The sequence below is a fragment of the Microplitis mediator genome, chromosome 2, assembly GCF_029852145.1.
Source record: "Microplitis mediator isolate UGA2020A chromosome 2, iyMicMedi2.1, whole genome shotgun sequence".
NCBI classification, from domain to species: Eukaryota; Metazoa; Arthropoda; class Insecta; order Hymenoptera; family Braconidae; genus Microplitis; species Microplitis mediator.
In genome coordinates, this window is record NC_079970.1 from 23,124,294 (window position 1) to 23,145,373 (window position 21,080).

Here is a 21,080-nt window from a genome sequence, read left to right on the forward strand (position 1 = left end):
GCTGAAGTTTCTCGAATAGAACCAAAGGGCGTGCGTTAGTTCGACTGACACATAAATTTCAGTTATAATCCATCTTACGACAAACGGTATTTTGAAATGTATTAAATTTTAGAGGGGTAACGCAGGCTTAAAGTTTTTCGATCTAACTTAGCCCACGTGCATTGAACTTACTAACAAACAAATTTAAATTTACAATCCATCTTACGGCAAAATAGGTATTTTGAAGCATGATCAATTGATAATTTTTTTTAGTTGGGTAAAACAGAGCCGACGTTCGTCGATCAGGCTCAAGGCGCACGCGTTAGTTTATTGATAACTAAATTTAAATTTACAATCCATCTTACGGCAAAAAGGTATTTTGAAAATATAGTAAATTCGTAAGCTTACAGAGGGATAACACAGACTAAAATCCTCTAAAAAGATTTAAAAGCGTGCGCTAAGTCTACTGACACACAAATTTAAATTTATAATCCATCTTACGGCGAAAAAAAATTAATAAAAAGACTTTTACCTAAATTTAAGCAGTAATTAGGCTACTTCGAGCCAAAAATTTATACAAAAAATATATATACTGAATATATATAACGTTGTTATAAATTTTTGCATCCATCTTACGGCAACTAAAATTTTAAACAATGCAATTAAATTTTACAGCAACATTACAAGTCATTGGTCCAAGTAGTGACTTTTGAAGATCTTATGAAGTGAAATAAGTTCAATCTTCCCAAAAAATAATTGGCAGAAGTACCGGTTTTGGACACTGTATATTCCAATTTGGCATAAAAAATTCTGTTTCTACAGTAAATTTAATTTAAAGTTCCATTGAGTACAATGTAGGCATCTGCAATATTTTTTTACACTGTATAAAACATTTGAAAATTACTAAAATATACAAAACCGAATATTTAAAAGTACAAAAGTATAATCTATCCTCGCTTACTGTTGAGGAAAAAGTGCGAGACCAAACTGTCGATACTCTGTTGAAGACGAATAGAGAATTTTTCCCGCCTCTTTTTGCTCCGCTGCAAAACCGAGCGATCAAAGTGTCCCCTAAGGCGAAATCAGTTGAATCGTAAAAAAATAATTTTTCTAAAAAAGGGCGGTCGCAAACCGTTGGCTACTCTGTTAGTAATTGATTGCTACTAGATTGTGACGATGTATGAAAGCTGTAACAGACACAATGATTCCTACTGCACAACTCAGCTACCAGTTTCCCCTAAAGCGAAATTAGTTCCATCAGTAATTTTTTTTCAATGGAAAAAAATGGCATCGCAGCTAAAATTCTCTTTTTTTCTCCCTAACAAATTGATAACAAAAAAACATTTCATACCCAAAAAGTTCAGATAAATATTAAACCATACAATAATTAACAAATTATCAATTAATAAAAATCAAAACCAAATTTTTTGTAATTGACTTTAGTTCACTTTCCTCTAATATTTGATCTCGTCAGCTGATAGCCTCAATTATCATCCATCTTACGGCAGTATGCCATCAATCGCCATCCATCTTACGGCAACAGGAGAAATAAAATTTTAAAAAACTGCAGTAAAAAAGTTTTTAACAAAAAATTAATCGTGTTATATATCAATAGTCTCATTTTTTTTATTATAATTTTTTTTTTAAGTATAACAGCTGATCAATCAATCATCGTGTGTAATATGACAATAGTGTTATTGATGAGTGATGATCCAGTGATATAATTATGATAGAATGAGTATGAATTAACTGTTTATATAGTATTGCTTCACGTCATCGACATAATTGTGATTGAGCACCAGCTTAAATTTTATTACATATTATACTTTAATATATATATATTTATTACTTTAACTTTACTTTGAGATCACTTAGTTACTTTATTTACTATCCTTTCATTCATATATTTTAAGTAGACATAAATATTTTTTATCGCTTTATTATAAAAAATGAGTAAAATAAAATTTGTTTTTTTTTTTGTTACTAATTTCGATTGTAATTTTTATTTAAAAATTATAATCATAAAAAAGATCACTTAGTAATTTTAGTTATCATTATACTTATAAGTATGACAGTGTGACAATTTATACAAATTATCCATTAAAAGTAATTGATTAATTTCATTAATTAGTTACAAAAATAAAATTATGCGAGCACTTAAATTAGTGATGTAACTAAATATTTTCTTAAGTAATTAATAATTTAATATTTTTAATTACATGTACAATTTAGGTTGGGTCATTTTTTTTTAATTGAAAAAAAAATTATTTTATTAATTAGTCTAGTTTTTTTGTAAAAAAAATTAATTAAATGCAGTACAGGGTCTGCGTTAATTTTAGATTCGTAGTTTTAATTTTTAGGGTCATCTGAATTTCCGGTTATCGAAAATTTTTAAATAATAAATTTGATTGTTTTTTGGGTGGGGGGGGGACTTTGGTTTTTGGCTTTGAAATCTTAATAAAATATAAAAAAGGTTGTGTTTGTTTATGATACTGAAGATAGCAGACAGTTAGTAATTTTCGGAATTTTTTTACACCAAATTAATTACAAAAAAAACAAAAACTAAAAATATGCACATGTAGGAAATTTAAAAAACTACAGGTGCAATTTTTTCAAACATTTTTTTTTTATGTTTTATCGTCTAAAAAAAAAATCCAAAAATTATTAGACGTCTGCTAATTTTGGTATCATGTTTTTTTGTTATTTACAACCGTGATTTAAATTTTTTGATACCTGAAAATTAGATGACCGTAAAAATGGCCACTGCCATTTTTCTACTCTGTACAAATTAAATAAATTATTGTATTTAATTTAAATTAACTAGAGCGTAGAATCTTTAAAAACTCAGTAAAAAAAAAAAAATCTTTTGTCAAAATTAACAAAAACTCAGTGGTCAGAATTAATTTTATCATAATTTGAACCAATAAAAAAATCATTGTTTTTATTAATATAAAATTATATATATATGTACAGTCAACCTGAGTACCTTTGGCCAAATTTACCCACTCCCCTCTTTCAACAAACAAACTTTTTTTTACATTTCATGGCGCCGAAAATTTCAAGCTGCCTGTTAATTACATGAATGTAAAAAAAAATTATTTAAATCATGTCTTATTTTATGATGCTGAAGTTAGCTGCCGTCCATTAATTTTTGTTTTTTTTTAAACAACAAATTATAAAAAAAAAAACATTTTAAAAAATTGCACCTGTAGTTTTTAAAATTTTCTACATGTGCATATTTTTAGTTTTTGTTTTTTTTGTAATTAATTTGTTTAAAAAAAAATCCGAAAATTACTAATTGTCTGCTAACTTCAGGGTCATCTTCCTATTTTTGGCAGCCAATATTAGTCCCTTTCAAAGTTATACAGATTAACTTTTTCTGACCTCCATTTTACTTGAATCTGCCGAAAATAAATTTTACAAAACGTAACCTCCACTTTTTAATTTTTCATGACCAAACATTTCTTCTTAATAAACAATAAACTCTAGTTAATTTTGCAAAAAAATGGACTTTTCTCTCACCATTTTTCTACAGCTGTCATAACTGCGCATGCGCGTTAGTGCAAAATCATGGACTTTATCATAACCAAGTAATGGGAGAAAAGTCCATTCTTTTGGCGACTGGCCCAATAGGGACCATAGTCAAAAAGGAATAAGAAAAGGCCCATTTTTTTGCAGGCAAATATAAAATACTAAAAATCTTAATATGTCCATGTGCACATAACTTTTAAATATCAATAAAGCACACATTTAAATTGCAGTAACAAAAATTAACCTCAAATTTTCTTCTTCATTCAAGAAAAAAGAAGAATTGGTAAAATTTTCGTCACACCGTCAAAATATCAGGCACTCCGCAGATAATACTTCTTTTAATACAGTAGTATGGAAGTGTACTTCTTAAATATACATAATTGAGATGTACAATCCAGGCTATTTAACTTTTAACTCATCAATAAGCCCTTAAAAAAACTGTAAACTTCTACACGCTCATTAAATATTATAAACCATAAAACTTTCGACAATTTATCCGTACGTCGATATCGGAAAGCTGCTTATTCCTTTTAAAATAATTTAACATCACATTACACCTAATTTTATTCCAACAAATTTTAACTTTCCATATTAAACTTTTACTCATGTTGTTTCAAACATAATTTAATAATATTCTTAATCCTCAGTGTATTTTTTAAAAATATTAGAGCAACTTATTACATAAAAAATGTATGAGCAAAGATTTAAAAAGGATAATAAGTTTTAAATTCGCCGAAGTTTCAAGTTGACAGATTAGTAATTTAACAATAAAATCAATTAATCACCAAATTAATTGTACAAAAAGTATCTTACTGTAATTAATTATGTAAGAATATTTGCAAGTAAAAATTTTTTAAATAAACACGGAAAAAATTAAGTGGGAAAGTTACAGTTTTAAATGTCAGTGAAATCCCTCTACTTAAAAACTGTAAAAATTACATGATTTCTGAGTCGTTACAGTTTCATATATGACTTTTTTCAGTCCTTAATAGCAAACAGGTTTCTCATACATTAGAAACTATAAAATTTGATGTCTGTAATTGTAATTACTTCATCACAAGAATTAGTTTCAATTACTGCAGCACAAGCTTTGAAATACTGGAAGTTTTTAAATAATTATTTAGTTTTTTAAAAACTAATTTTTCCACTGCTTTTTTTGTGAATCTGCAGCCGAACCGCAACTTTGGGCCTGTGAAGTTAATTTTGATCTCTTAGTTAGAGTCCTGGTAAGAATTTTGATCAAATCAATTCAAAAACTTTGTTTATACAGAGAAATTATTCTTGTTTGAAATGCAATGGTGTCATAGTAGAGCCGGACCATGTTGGCCACCTGACGGAAATTTACCCTGATGATGACTTGCTCAGCAAGTTCTGCAGTGAAACATTTTCAGCCACCTTAACAACAAGTTTTTGGCAAGCCTTGGTTGGATACTTGCGTGCAAGTTGATGTAAATTCGCGGCCGTAGACTGAATGCAATTTGACAGAAAAACTTGCCGTCAATTTGAAGTGAAACTTTCAATCAACTTAACGTCATTATCTGACAGTAACGTTTGAAGTCAAATGGAATTCAAGTTACAAACGATTTACTGCCAATTTAACCGCAACTTTTTGAACTCCAACTTTTGCTGTTAAGTTGACTTCAGATTCCGCCCGTAGTTTGGAATTAACTTGTGGTTATGGTGGCTACCAGAGTTAATAAACGCATGGAAAAACTACTATGACCATAGTAAAATTTACAACGATCATATCTTAAATTATTGTGTCTATTGTAAATTTTATTATGGTCATAGTAATTTTTCTATGCGTTTATTTCACTTGCCGTCAGGTGGTCATCACACTCCGGCTCTACTTCGACACCATCGCATTTCAAACGAGAATAATTTCTCTATCTGTATATAAAATTTTTCAAAAATTGCTACCAGAGCCATTGCACACCAACGGAAAAAATCATAACCTTCAAAGTCACGTGAAAATTTTCCGCCCACTTTTTCCAACTCTGCAGCCGAATATTTAAATTTCTACTATCGTTAAAAAAATTTTTGACCCACATAAATTTATTTTGCACTTTCCCACATTAACAAAAAAATTTAACCCCCGTCCCGCCAAACAGCTCAGGAATAAAAACTTCTGCGCAGGTGCAAAAAATATTATTTTCCGGACACACCCGACAGGTCAAAGACATATCGACTACAAAATCCCATCATACTTTAATATGAAAATAAAAAATTTATTTTTTCTCAATCATAAGTATAAGAAAGCTCAGATCGTACATCTCAACAAATAAATATAAACTAATTAAATCCATATATATAATTATCAATTTCCACTCAGTTTTTTTTCTTCTCATACTACCCCGTCATACAATTAGCATTATAATTTTTCCTTGATAATTATAATTATTATTATTATTTACAATCTCACATTTACATTTTAAGTAGCCCTTTCTGTACAAACGTTTTTTTTTAGTGTTAAAAAAAAAAAATTATTTCTGGCAGTAAATGTACAGTCGTATAGATCGATACGATTTTATTTTTTTTCATTTTCTTTTTTTTTTATAGCAACTACCCTGATTAATCCATCGTATCTCGATAACATACATAACATGATTGTGTGATAGATGTGTCTGTGTGTGTATGAGTGACAATATTTACATATATTTATAAATTTATAAATATTGCCGGTCATATTACAATAAAATTAACTTTAAGTAGCAATAGACAACACATTGATATACATAACAATGCAAATTACAATATTTCTATACACATTATTATTATTTTTTTTTTTTCTTTAAATCTCACGTAAATCAGGCACGCATACTTGCATATATTTACACTGTCGCATAACCAGGTGCTCTTGTGGCTTTTGAGATAAAAATAAAAGTACTTTTTTTTACTTTATTAACCCCCATGAAAAATATATATAAATATGTATAAAAAAAGTATATAAAAAATGAATTTTTAATAGATAACTTTTGGCCGATTTTCATGTATATTTTATATGTTAAAAATATATTAAATATACATTTTATTTTTTTAATATCATACTTTTTTTTATATATTTAATATATATTTTTTACATTTTCCTACATGTATTTTTTATATATTTAAAATATATATAAAAATCGGCCAAAAATTAACTATTAAATATATGAGGCATTCCACGCCAAGTTGACCACTTTTGACTCCGCCCCCTTTCGATTTGGCTAAAAATTTTTTTTCTTTTCTACCCCATTAAAACCATTTTTCAGAAAATTTTCAAATTTTTCTACCCAACCCAAAAAAAGTTATGAGTTTTTCAAAAATAAGGCTTTTACTTTTTAAAATATCTATAACTTCTTCAAAAATTGACTAATTGGGACGATTTTTTTTTCAAAATTTTCGCCTTTGAATGTACTTTCCAGAAAAAAATACATACAAATTTTAAGATGATAAACTCTATGAAATTTTCGGCTTTTTTGAGAAAAACCATTATTTTCTCAAAGTTCGCCATTTTTTTATTTTCTCAAAAAAATCTTCAATTCATTCTGCAATTTTTCCTGCCAATCCCAGAGTGGGCGGACTTTTCCTTCTGTTTTTTTTTATCAATTGAAAAGAAAATTTTTTCCCAGTTGGGCTTATTTTACAAAGCATCACTCTGGAAATTTTTGAGGATTTATAGACGACTTCAGTGTTTGAAAAATTGAGACAAAAAAATTAATTGACAGTGGTAATCCTCGAAAAAATTTTGATTTTTTTTCAAAAAATAGAAGATACCTACAAATAATTTTACTGTAATTTTTTTCAAAAACTACACCTGAACACAGAAAATAAAAAAAAATGCCATTTGGTTTATGTTTGACCAAGTCACAGGCTTTTGAAAAATGCATCTAAATTTCAAAGGAATGCCCCATATATATTTGTCATACATATTTTATATATATTTATATATTTTTTAAATAAATTTTTTTCATGGGAGATGAATGAATTATGTCTTAATTTTAGTTAATTATTATTTAAAAACAATACTTTCGGGTGCTGACTTGATGGACGTGGCTAAGAGAGAGGGGACGTCCCTGATGCTGGAGAGGAACATCCCCGTCTTCTTGTCAGCCGTAATAGTAGCTCTTGTTCGTCGGTATATTTCGCAAGTTTTCGGTTGATAAAATTGTGTGTAGGCTGTCAGCGCCGATCATGTGATTGCCGAGATCGACACGAACCCCGGGATGATGGATTGGCATCTGGTGATGCATTGGTACTCCGACGACGCCACCGACCCCACCTACCCCAGAAACTCCACCTAGGCCTACGCCACCGCCACCCAACCCCCCGCTGACTATCATCGAAGGCATCGGCATTCGCGGGTCGGTGTAATAACACTCGGTACCGTGTAGTCGTTCTGAAAGTTGTGTTTCTGGTATTCTGAAAAAAAAAATTTTATTGTATTTCAAGAAAATGGGAAATTTTTATTTTGGAAATAAATAATTGATACTTTGATTTTTGTAACGAATGAGATTAAAAATTTTGAATTTTTATTTATTTGTAATCGTTAGTTGAAAAATTTTCTATGGAATAATTTTTCATAATTTTTATTTTCAAAAAAAAAAATACAGAAAAAAAATATTTAATTAAATTTTGACAAAAACGAAATAAAAAATTTGAATTATTAATTAAGACTTGAATTTTTAATTAAAATTCTTAGTAAATTTTCCCATTAAAAATTTAAATTTTTCATGAAAAATCTTTAGACTCCAGATTGAAATTAAAATTTTAAATTTGAATTCTCGAATAATTATTTTTCCCGCTAAAAATTCCCAGTCTCACTTTCCGATGGTTTTCAAGTCGTATAATTTATAATTAAAATATTTTCCCGATCTAAATTTGCATTTCCAATGAAATTAATTATCGAGCAAAGTGAGGACTGAGGACTGAGATGATTGTGTTGTCTCGTTTAAGATCCAGGATAATATTTAGCTGAATAATAGATATTTACCTAGTCTCGGGCATCGGAACTGGAACGGGGGTTGACAGATCGATATCCGCGTCAATCTCGGAAATTTCATCAGTAAATCCATTCGGCAAAGTTTCGTTATTCTCCTGGAATTTAGTCTCCCGTTTAGCTCGATGCCGACTAATTAGTAGTCGCCCGATAACAAGGCCTAGGAAAAGCATCACTCCGCCCGCTACCGAAACTATTATGTAGAGGTAGAACTTTTCTTGATTTCCTGTAGAAAAATACAAAAACTTTAACATTTAAGGCCAGGCCACTTGCCGAATTTTTCTCATTTCATTTTATTCCGCTTCGCTCTTTTAATAATTCAACTCAACTTGTATACTTTTACTTACAATTATAATTGTTATCAATTTTTTTAATCAAAAAAGTCAATTATCGAGTCGAAAATTTCCAGCAAGCAAATAAATTTTTTTAGTGGATCCAATATTTTATTTGTAGGGTAGGGGAGAGGGGTGGGGGTGGAGCCTTTTGTAATTTGGTAGTCAATAAAAAAAAATTAGTGTCATTTATTGATACCCAGGATTTTTTTTTAGAGAGAAAATTTTAATAGACAGAGCATTCGAAAAAATTCAGAGGCAAATATAAATAAATTTATCGGCAAATAACTGTTTACAAACAACATGCATGCAATCACAAGCAATAAACATCATATTCATTAATCAATATATCATTTTACATATTTTTTAGTATATAAATTACGATATACTACTTTTTGAATATAAATCACACAAATACTGTCGATAACTATTTTGTAGATAACCAAAATGTGTCGATACGATAACGTTTTAAATACGAAAATACCCACCGATCAATAAAATATATATATATACATGTACATATGTGCATATATATTTATGTTGGGTGGCTCAAAAATAAAATTTGATTTTTTTTGTTACTTTCCTTCAAAATTTACTATATGGTAAGAGAAAAAAAAAATCAAAATTTGAGAGCTCGTTCATAATTTTGAAAACTTATAAAATATCAAAAGATTTAATTTTTGTTTCTCGAATTTTTTTATGATACTGAAGTTAGCCGACGTCTAATAATTTTTTGATTTTTTTTTAAACAATGAATTATAAAAAAAAAATATTTGAAAAAATTGCACCTGTAGTTTTTAAAATTTTCTACATGTGCATATTTTTAGTTTTCGTTTTTTTGTAATTGATTCGTTGAAAAAAAAATCCAAAAAATTTGAATTGTCTGCTAACTTCAGGGTCGTACTAAAATGATACTGAAGTTAGCCGACGTCTAATAATTTTTTGATTTTTTTTTAAACAGTGAATTATAAAAAAAAAAATATTTGAAAAAATTGCACCTGTAATTTTTTAAATTTTCTGCATGTGCATTTTTTTATTTTTTGTTTTTTCGTAATTGATTTGGTGGAACAAAAATCCGAAAATTGCTAATTGTCTGCTAACTTCAGGATCTTTTTTTTTCTCGTTGTAGCAAAAAAAAATAAATAAATCTAAAAATTTCACCATGTAAAAAATTTTCAATTTTCGCTCATAATTTTCAAATTTTTTTAAATTTGAACGAGATCAAAATTTGAATTTTTAAGCTCAGACTTTTTTCTATTTACTAGTTTTTTGAAAGATAACAGAGGAAAAAAATGAAATAGTTTTTTTTTGGCTCACCCTCGCGTACATATATCTGTATATATGTATCTATATTTATCTGACAACTTAGTTATCTGTAACGAAAATAAACTTACTTGTGATAAATGAGTATGCATTAATCCATTCATTGAGATAGCCGACCATCACAAGATCCTCTTCTGCAACTGCCAAGATCATCTTCTTGTAATATATATTTATATATTTTTTAATCATCATTGATACTTGTATCAAGATTAATTAATTTTAAAGAATTTCCCAATAAATAAAACAATTTATTTAAATTTACCCCCGCTATCTCATTGCAATTTATCATTTATCAGTAATAGTTCTTTCAATAAAAATATTTATTAACGTCTGTTGACAAGAAGAAACGCTGCTGAGTTCGTCAGACCTACCGACGGAGCTAAAATATAACGCATGCATATCAATAATTCCTCATTCCTCATTCCTCGTTTCTCATTCCTCTTATCTAGAGACTACTCAGCCAAGATAGAGATGTATGTATGTAATTAATGCGAGTGATTACAAGGGACAAAATTAGCGAGCATTAAAAAATTTAGGTCACGTGAATGCCAGAGTATGACTTAATATTTTTTTTATGTCATTTAATTTCCATTCTCTGAGAAATTGAAGGAAAATGTTTTTTTTTTACTCCCTTGTTAGTACGCTCGGACATTTAAATTCAAAAAAAAATAATAGCCGCGCTTTTATAATATATAGATTAATTGATAGTTTAATTGTTGGATAAATTAAATTACGGTAATTATTAATTAAAACTAAAAGTTTTGTATGCAGATAAATTATTTTGATAATTAATAGAAAAAAAAAAAAAAAAAATTTAATACTTGGATTAGAGTTTAAAAATTTTGCTCCAGTTGTTGGATTTTATTAGTAATTAATTATTTAATTAATTTATTGAATTAATTATTTTAAAATCTATACATGGAATATTTCAAATTAAATTAAACAAAAATAATTTTAATAATTAACGTAAAATTTCCATTTTGAAATTAATTTTTTTTTTTTAATAAAGTAATAATTGAATTGTTTCAATATTTGCTATTAATATTTTTGAAATCCCGGTAATTAAAAGCAAAGCCGAATAAATCTGAATTATTACTGTTATCCTGAGTACCCATTAAATATTATTACGAAAATATTTGCTAATTATTAACTGAAACCATTTTATTCCTTAATTTTTATTTACTTCGAAATTAATTCTTAAATAAAGATAATAAATTTTTCGGTATTTCAGTGTTCCATCCAATTAAAATTTTATCGAAACTGACAAATTTAAATGGCAATTTATCGGGCAATAATATCACTAATGTTGGAAATAATGAATAATTTTTAAATTTAATTGGTGCACTCAGAAATTAAAATAAATAAAAAAAATTGTAGTCGTTCATTTGAAAATGTTTAATAATATTATCAATTAAATGAGATATTAAAATGAACAAGTGAAGCTTTTAACAGTTCTCTATTTATTATTTTATAATAAAAAAATTTAAAAAAATATTAATTGAGGAAATAAATTGATATTAATTGGTTGTAGGTACACGTAATTAAATAATAAACTAATTGATGTGCCAATCGACGTTATTAAACGGATATTGAACCATTCATTTATATATATATATATATATATTTATTTATTAATAAAGAAGAATACGAGGCGAAATAAAATAAAATTTTAAAGACAAATTCATTTTTTTTTATATATTGCACGCCTCGGACGCGATAGCGAACTGAAAACTAATTATGTTTACTACACGGAAAGAAAATTATGGGAAGTTTTCCTATGCATTATGGGAATGGTTCCCATAATGGTATGGGAACAGTACCTATACTACTATGGGAATGGTTCCCATGTTGGTATAGGAACTATTCCTATAATATTATGGGAACTATTCCCATAATGTTATGGGAACCATTCCTATAATATCATTAAATTTTTTTTTTGCACAATAGTGTAGAAATTTTTCAAAATTTGAATTTTCTTGAATGTTTTGTGCTGACAAAAAATTCTTGTTAAAAATTTTAATGTTTTTTGCCAAATACGATTTTTTTTTCAATGTTGGAATTTTTGTTTATATGTTTAATAATATTTCTGTGTATTGTAGAAGTGATTACCACACTTTTCTTTAAATTAATTTTTTCATGATAATATGGGAACCATTCCCATAATATTATAGGAATGGTTCCCATAATGATATAGGAATGGTTCCCATAATATTATGGGAACCGTTCCCATAATGGTATGGGAACCATTCCAATTGCATTATGGGAATCATTCCCATAATATTATGGGAATAGTTCCCATACTATTATAGGAACCATTCCCATAATATTATGGGAATGGTTCCTATAATTTATGGGAATAGTTCCTATAAATTATAGGAACCATTCCCATAAATTATAGGAATGATTCCCATAATATTATAGAAAGTATTCCTATAAATTATAGGAACCATTCCTATAATTATAGGAACCATTCCTATAGTGTTATGGGTATCATTCCCAGAATTATAGGAACTATTCCTATAATTATGGGAAACATTCCTATAATTATAGGAACCGCTCCCATAATTTATGGTCGTAATTCCTATGATGGTATAGGAAAAAATTTCACAAAATTATGGGAACCGCTGCTATAATTTTCTTTCCGTGTAGTGCTTAATCCGTAATTTTTTCTCCCACAAATATAAGTAGGCATAAAGATTTATTACTAATATCATTATGAGATACGATTATCATTAAACTTTGCTCCGGGCGGAAAGCCTCAACTTTTGTCCTGCTGTACAAAACGAAGGTGCCGCTAGTCGCCTCCGTCGAGAAAAAATAGTATATTACACACTTAGGGAAGTAAAGTAAGAAAAGTCTCAGATCACATGTAATTGTTGGCCGAGGCTTCGCCGAGACATTTCTTACTTTACTGTCCTAGGTGTGTAATACACTATTTTTTTTTATTATGTCGCGACAAATCGACTTGCAAACTGTCATCCAATTAACTAAATTAAAAAAAAAAAAAACAACAACAACGAATGTCTGCATGTTTATTAAAAAATTTTGTAATTAAAAAAGAAAATTAATAATTCATTTTATTACAAGATGAGCGTTCGAGGCGCGCACTTTTGGATTTTCCAAATTTTTTTATTTTTATTTACGGTACTCATGGAAAAATGGGGCAAGTTGGCACTCTCTAGTGGGACTTTAATATTTCTATTAAAAAAAAATTTTAATGTTTGTTGTTATTTTTGACAATCATCGGAAACCAAAGCACAAGACCGGGGTAAAATGGAACCTTATAAAAAAGTTTTCATTCATTACGCGGGAAAAAAAATTGAGATTTTTCTAAAAATTAGATCTACGTTAATTTTAGCAGATCTATAAAGATGGAGGCATATCTCATAACTGCCAGGACTTTTTTATGAAGAGATTTACGAAGATTCGGGACGGGAAAATTTACAGAAATCGTCGACCTCCAACCCCGTAGGCCAGTGAGATCTATTCTAAAGTTTAAATCTACATGGATCTAAATTATATTCCCCTGGATTTTGTCATCGAAGTAGGCTTCAATTTCAATAGATAAAACCCGAAAATTTGAATACAAAATTTTTTGGTAGTATCGCATTTTTTTGAATCTCGATTTTCCCAATTTTTAAAAATAACTCAACTGTCAAAAATTAAAAAAATTTTTAAAGCTTCGTATGGAGTCAATTTTTCCCACCCTCTAGACCATAAGTAAAAATTTCGCCAAAAAAAATTTCTCATTTGGCAGCAGGTTCCACAGAACTTCCATCCATGCATTATTATCAAACCAGTAAATAATAAACGAGCCATTAATTATCAAGCACTACCAGTAATTAAAATTTCCATCACTAATAGCTAAATCAATCAATTAACCAATCCATTAATTAACTAATTAATTAATAAAACGCATACATAACAAAACTTACGATCATTATTAGTCCGTGCCCGAGGTAAAGTTGAGTCAACAGTTGTCGCATCAATGGTTTCATTACTTCTGGGCGGCGGTTCAGGATTTTCTAAATTTGGACTTGGGCTAAATTCCGTTTTGAAGTCCGTCCGGTCGAAGCCTTCGTCAAACTCCGGCACAAGATCCACTTCATCCGACTCAATGTCTCCGACAAATTGCTCTCGCAACACGCCTCGGGGCACTGCACAGAACAAAGTTATTGTTTTATTTATCGGCCAGTCATTATTAAAAATTTAATATTAATCCAGCTGCAACTTATACTTTCTGTGCCTCGAGCTGTTTTACTCGCTTACATTAATAAACTTTGCGTTCTCCGACATTACTTCGTCTATATATTAATTAATTTTATTTTAAAAATTACATGAAAAAAAAAAATTGTTATTTGTGCGGACAGAAACAGAAATAAATAAACAAAGCGGATTAGAGAAAATGGAGAAGTTTTTAAATTTATAAGCACGGATCGCTTAATTAAATTCCAAGTTAAACAGCTGTAATCAGTTTTACTTTTTTTTTTTTTAATAATAAACTATCTCTAATTAAGGGGTTAGGGGTACTCAGGGGTATGAAAAAATGATGATTTTCAATAATTTTTTTTTTGTAGTTAATTACTTTATTTGACAAAAATAAAAACATAGCTTTATTAGAACACGTTTCGATTTGACTTCACGAAAATTTCAAAAAAAAAAATTAATAATTCAAAAAGTTATCGCTGTTTTTGTAGAGCCCGTTCCTCCCGAAGTCCTTTGCGGTGATCATCATAAGTCCTTGGAGATTCATCTAAAATCAATCGGACAAGAAAAATTAGTTTTATTAATAGATAATCTTGTGCCTGATCGAAGCTTTTTTTTTTTTTTTCGAAATTAACAAAATGGCGGCCTCAGGAAATTTTTTTCAAATTTTCGAGAAAAAAACCGACAGTTTATTGTTAAAAAAAAATCGAAATTTTTGAAAAAAAAAAAAATCCTTCGATCAGGCACGAGTTTTTAATGTATTTCAAAAGTACAATAAATTTTATTGAAATCTACCGAGCAGTTTTTAAGTTACAGTGATCACCAGTTCAGAAAACATAGTTTTGAGAAAAACGCATTTAAAGTTTTGCTATGGATTTATGTCGAATTATAAGAATTATTTAATAACTTACACTGAGTCATCTATTCCTGGACCATATAATAGCTCTTCAGCCGACATAGCAGCTTCCAAAATATCGATTTGCTGGTGCCTACGTTGCAATCGACCTTCTCGGGTGTTATCATTAGCGCGCTTATCTGCTACTTTGATACGTGCAGCATCCATTCTTTCTGCATACCGATGAGAATTAGGCCCACAATTAAGTCCTAGTGTATTCATCAAGACTAATAATGAATTTATACCCTCATTAAATATACACATAGCAACGTATGCAGCTATTTGTACGATAGTAAAACTAGTATTTACCGTTTTTGGGCATATTTTCCATACTAGTTGGTTAAAGCTTTCATTATTATTCTGATTGAATCCACCTACACATCTTGAAAGTAAATTTTCATTACTAAGATCTTCGTATATAGGCTTGATAGCTTTTAAAACATCAGAAGGTAAAGGAGAATAATCGTGAGAAAAGGTATCAAGCTCTCCTCTTGCTTCAGCGCGCTGGTAAGAGCACCAAGATTCTTCGCCTTTTGGACACATATCATGATTCGGTTTTTCATCACTCGAGCCGTAGTGATAAAAGGTTGCCATTATAGCAGATTTCATATTTTCAACAGGAAGGAATATATTCATTTCCACAGTTATTACATGCAACTACAATTTTGAATCCCAGCCCACGTGTACTTGCTGTTTGAAACACTACATTTCCATCACATTTTTTACATTTTATAAGAGCAGAAATTGCAGTGAATACCTGAATAAAATTTATTATTCGAAATTCAGTACTGCTGTCTTCAGGTACATCATCTTCAGTGTTTTGTTTTAATTTTTTAGAAGATGTACTCTGAATACTTTCATCACGTTCGGCTGTTTTCGGATTAAAAACATTCTTTCTTTTGACTGAACGCGACTTATTAATTTTTTCAGAACTCCGAAGTTCTCTTGAAACCTTTCTAGAATCACGTCCCATGGTTAATAATTTAATTCACTTGAGAAATAATTTATCACAAAACTATCGACTGATCAGTGCAACGACTACAGGTATACTGGCAACCAAAAATTATTTTTCAGTTCTTGTACTACCTACAAATTGTGAATATATGTAGAAGGATATATATATATATAGAAGGATATATATATTTATATATCCTATATATATATATATATATATATATATATATATATATATATATATATATATAATAATAAATACATTAAAATGGGGAGATATTCATGACAATGAAACCCGAAAGGTCGGTTGCTTGCAGCTGTTTCTAGCTACCTGCTCTCGAATGCCACGTAGCACCCGAGCGTCCTTTGGTCATTGTTAAATAACTCGAAAAGAATTTGTCGGATTCACTTCAAATTTTCACACAATATTTTTAAAATATTATACTTTAAGAAAATGCAAAAAAAAAAAAATCGATTTTTTGAAAATTCTGACTACCCCTAACCCCTTAACAAAGTTTTTTTAACTTTCATTGACTCAACTTATTATTTTATTCCGAGAGCTGGTTTTTTTTGTACAAAACAAAAATTATTCCTGCTAATTTAAATTATTCTTCGCTTTACTGGAGACTGTGCAGTCAATTGAGGATTATATTGTATACAACTATCGATAGCTTAATTACCAGCTATTAATTAATTTATTGCAACAAATGTCGGCAGTAAAAAAGTTACACTTTTTTTTTAATTAAAAAAATTTTGATAATTTTGACAATGAATTTTTGATGATTGATAAGACTTTAAAATTTCATGGAATGTTTTGCAACTTTATGGAATTTAGACAGTTTCTGAATTCCCTGATATACTGTAGACAGTTTAGGAAATTTGTGTAACATTATGATGGATTTTGATTTCTTGACAAAGCTCTCAAGTTATGGATCATTAAGGAGCAGGATAATTACTGACTGCAGAAGGATCGTGAGTGTTTTTGATATTTTTATGTTTTTTTGTGATAATCCCCTATGGAAATAAAATATATAAGAAATATATTTCATGGTGTATGTGAAATATATGTGGCATATAAAATATATAATTAAAAAATATGTGAAATATACGCACATATATTTCACATATATTATACATATAAAATAAATATATTTCAAATACATAACTTTTGGCCGTTTTTCGTATATAAAAAATATACTTTTTATATAGTCAAAATGTATATCACATATGTTTTTTTTGTACAGCAAATATATATGATGAAATGTAATCGACATATATGTAGAATATATATTAAATATATTTTCGTTATTTAGGCAGATCTTTGGTGTTTGGGGGGGGGGGGGGGGCAAACAAATAATGACTAAAAAATCCAAATGGTTCAGGCTGGAGTACCGAGGGATCTAGCTGTCAGATATTATCCATCCGAGTTCATTGACGTATAGAAAATTTTGAGTGGCTCACTTTGCCCCCATATATTTTGAAGTTTTGAAAATTTTAAGGGGCCTACTTTGCCCCCTCCTCCTCTAAATATTTATTAAATATCACAGTTATGAAATTTTGTATATTTTTGAATCATAAAATATATTGGAGATAAATTGTTTTTTAATTAATTAACTAAAAATAAATATTTATTGAAAAGTTAAATAATATTTGATAATTTTACTAAAAATGTAGAACAGCTGGGACAAAGTGTTCACCCGAAATTTTGATATATCGATTTTGCTTTAGCCAGTTCCCTATACTACGAATGCTTTTAATAAAAATAAAATTTTCCGTTCAAAAACACGAGGGAAATTGTATGTTTATTATTTATATAAACTAACTGTTGCAGCTAATTATTGAAACTGAATAATTAAAAAAAATATTAAATTTAACATAAATGCGTCCGAGGGCATACTTCTATAAAACCCTTTTATCAAAGTGGATTTCATTTAATTTCGCGATTTTTTATCTATTTTTTATTTATTTTTTTTAAAAAAATTAATCAGCTTTTTATGTGGAAAAATCTATTCGATATAAAAAATTTTTTACCGGTGAAAAATGAATATCACCTGTCGATTTAAGTAAACAATGAAACTATTTCCGAGAGTAGAATTATTATATTACGATGAACAAATACTTCATACTTTTATTTATCAACACAATAAAAAATATTGAAATTTATTTAATTAAATTTAAAAAATAAAATCAATAAATATTGAAGTAAATAAAAAAATTCTAGACTGTATAGGGTAGGGAGCAAAGCGGGATTCCCTCTGAATTGTATAAAAAAATTTTGTTTTTTAAAACATTTCGAAATCACTTTTGAAAATATAATTGAGGATTATTTTGAATTTTTTGTTGCAAAACTATTTCAAAAATTAAAAGTGACAATAAAAAAATGTTAATGATCTTTGGTTTATAATAAAAACCGTTAAAAATTTTTTTTTTTTCTACGGAAAACAATTTATGGTTCTTCCAACTACAGTATTGTAGTAAAATATTGTAGTAGTAAAAGATACTACGTAAATAGTAGTGACAACTAAATATTGTAGTAAACATTGATGATTGTAGTTCGCGTTACTGCACGTTTGTTACTCAAACTTGTAGTAACCTCAACTACAGCTGCTGGTGTAACAACAACAATTTTTTCCCGTGTCCTTTGCATTCAATAATTATGTGAAATTTAATTTTTCTTTATGTAAAATTTAATTTAATCAAACGATTTAATTTTCAGAAATATTTTTTTCAATTTTTTTAGGGGGTGCCCCAGTTTGCCCGCGAAAATTCAAAATTTTTTTTATTCACTTTGAATATCGTTTCAAAAAAAAAATTCACGTATTTGAGTCCCCGTAAGCTTAGTAATTCCTTAGGTACCCCGTTTTGTCCCCGCTCACCCCTATATATATATATATATATTAGGGTGGTCCTTATTTTGGACATTTTCGAATTTTTATGCTCCCAGAGGCTTATGTGGTTCGAAATAAATAAAAAAAAATATCCTCAAAGTTTCAGGTCTCTATCTCAATTTTAACCCGTGCCGCACAGCGATGTAAGTTTCTCATTTAAATAACACGGGGTTTTTGGCATTGAACGATTAAGTTTTTATTCCGGCTAAAGTAACTGTTCGAAAAATTTGAAACTCGGTAGACTTTATCCTCATATTAGCAGCTACTCCTCAGAATTTTTACAGATTTTCAGCTACTATAATTTTGGGGGTACAGCATGATGAAAAAAAAGAAAAAAATTATATTTTTTATTTTCAGCTAAAAGTTTTTTCAAATAACATATCAAATCAGTCTGCATCCTTATCAGAAGTTCTTACTTTTTTTCATTCTCGAACCTAAGTGGGTGAACGGTATATCTTTGCTGCACTAATACAGTAATCAGGAGCATTTTTTTTCAATTACAACAGAAAAAATTCCCTTAAAGTTTAAGCTCTTAATTCTAACGGGAAGAGTTACCGCAAAATTTTTTTTGTGATTTTTTCAAGAAATATTTTGTTTATGTTATTTGACAATGTGTCTTTTTCAAAAATACATAATGCATTCAATTGATATCTGAGATCGGTATATCAATGCCACTAATCATATTATGTCTCAGTTTAACAGTTGATAAATATTATCAATAAATTACATTTCTTTCAATATTTGCTTAAATAAGTTGGTCACCTTTAAGTTTATTATTTGTTTTAAGCAATAAATAATAAACAAAAGGTTGATAGTTTTGTGCATTATAATATCGAAATAATTATTTGTTTACAATTTTCTAACTATAATAAATTATTAATAAAATAGATCTCTTTTATAAATAAATATAATAAATTTAAAAAATCACGGAAACGAAATTTGCGGCACGTGGTCCTGTTGGAATTAAGAGCTCAAACTTTATGACAATTTTTTTTCTGTCGTAATTGAAACCGTTTGTGAGGTAATCGTAATAAATTTAAAAAATCCTTTTAAGGAACACTTTACTGCACACTAATGCAAAGTTCCTGATTACTGTATTAGTGCAACAAAGATATACCGTTCACCCACTTAGGTGCGAGAATGAAAAAAAGTAAGAACTTCTGATAAGGATGCAGACTGATTTGATATGTTATTTGAAAAAACTTTTAGCTAAAAATATAAAAAAAAATTTTTTTCTTTTTTTTCATCATGCTGTACCTCCAAAATTATAGTAGCTGAAAATCTGTAAAAATTCTGAGGAGTAGCTGCTGATATGAGGATAAAGTCTACAGAGTTTCAAATTTTTCGAACAATTACTTTAGCCGGAATAAAAATTTAATCGTTCAATGCCAAAAACCCCGTGTTATTTAAATGGGAAACTTACATCGCTGTGCGGCACGGGTTAAAATTGAGATAGAGACCTGAAACTTTGAGGATATTTTTTTTTATTTATTTCGAACTACATAAGCCTCTGGGAGCATAAAAATTCGAAAATGTCCAAAATAAGGACCACCCTAATATATATTGATATGTATAAAGAAGATATTTGTATAAAGTAGAAAGATATATATAGTGAGTTTCGAGTATGTAGAGTTAGAGGAATACAATTTTACGTGACAAACGTATCTCATAGACGCAAGCGAGTGCAGGCAAATTGCGTCTGTGGGTCGTTATTATCGTGTTCAAAGTGATGAATGCATAAGTGTCTAGAGGCGATATTACATATAGGATGGTATAGTAGTATCATTGAACCACCCGAAGTAGTGTAGGGTGAGTTTGAGTGAGAGAATGGGGTAGCGAGAGGGCGAGAATGGAAGCACAGGTTAGCGAGCCATCGGGCATCAGCAGCCTGATATATGTGTTGGGTAGTAGTTGGTGCCAACTGGCAAGAGTGAATTCCTGGCTGGCAAACGACCTCCTTCCTGGATTAGGTTTGAGGCCACTAACGCACGTGA

The 21,080-nt window shown here is 29.0% G+C and overlaps 2 protein-coding genes across 3 annotated transcripts in view; both read right to left on the minus strand.

Moving 5' to 3' along the window:
- Positions 1–2,220: 2,220 nt before the first annotated feature.
- The window catches only part of LOC130663494 (protein eva-1), a 65,724-nt gene continuing 46,864 nt past the window's right edge, over positions 2,221–21,080 (minus strand). Inside the window, exons 7-10 of one of the 2 annotated variants that reach the window (XM_057462746.1) lie at positions 14,079–14,300; positions 10,215–10,283; positions 8,483–8,714; positions 2,221–7,911 (exon numbers count right to left, since the gene is read on the minus strand). In XM_057462746.1, the coding sequence (XP_057318729.1) occupies positions 7,599–7,911; positions 8,483–8,714; positions 10,215–10,283; positions 14,079–14,300 (836 nt within the window). In that variant the 3' untranslated portion in view covers positions 2,221–7,598. The remainder of the gene's footprint in view (positions 7,912–8,482; positions 8,715–10,214; positions 10,284–14,078; positions 14,301–21,080) is intronic. The other variant, XM_057462747.1, reaches the window with a different exon arrangement.
- LOC130663495 (uncharacterized) lies at positions 14,677–16,412 on the minus strand. Its single transcript, XM_057462748.1, has 2 exons — positions 15,261–16,412; positions 14,677–14,896 (listed from the first exon to the last, which is right to left on the minus strand). Exons 1-2 carry the CDS (start codon positions 15,878–15,880, stop codon positions 14,893–14,895), a joined length of 624 nt encoding a protein of 207 aa, XP_057318731.1. The 5' UTR covers positions 15,881–16,412; the 3' UTR covers positions 14,677–14,892.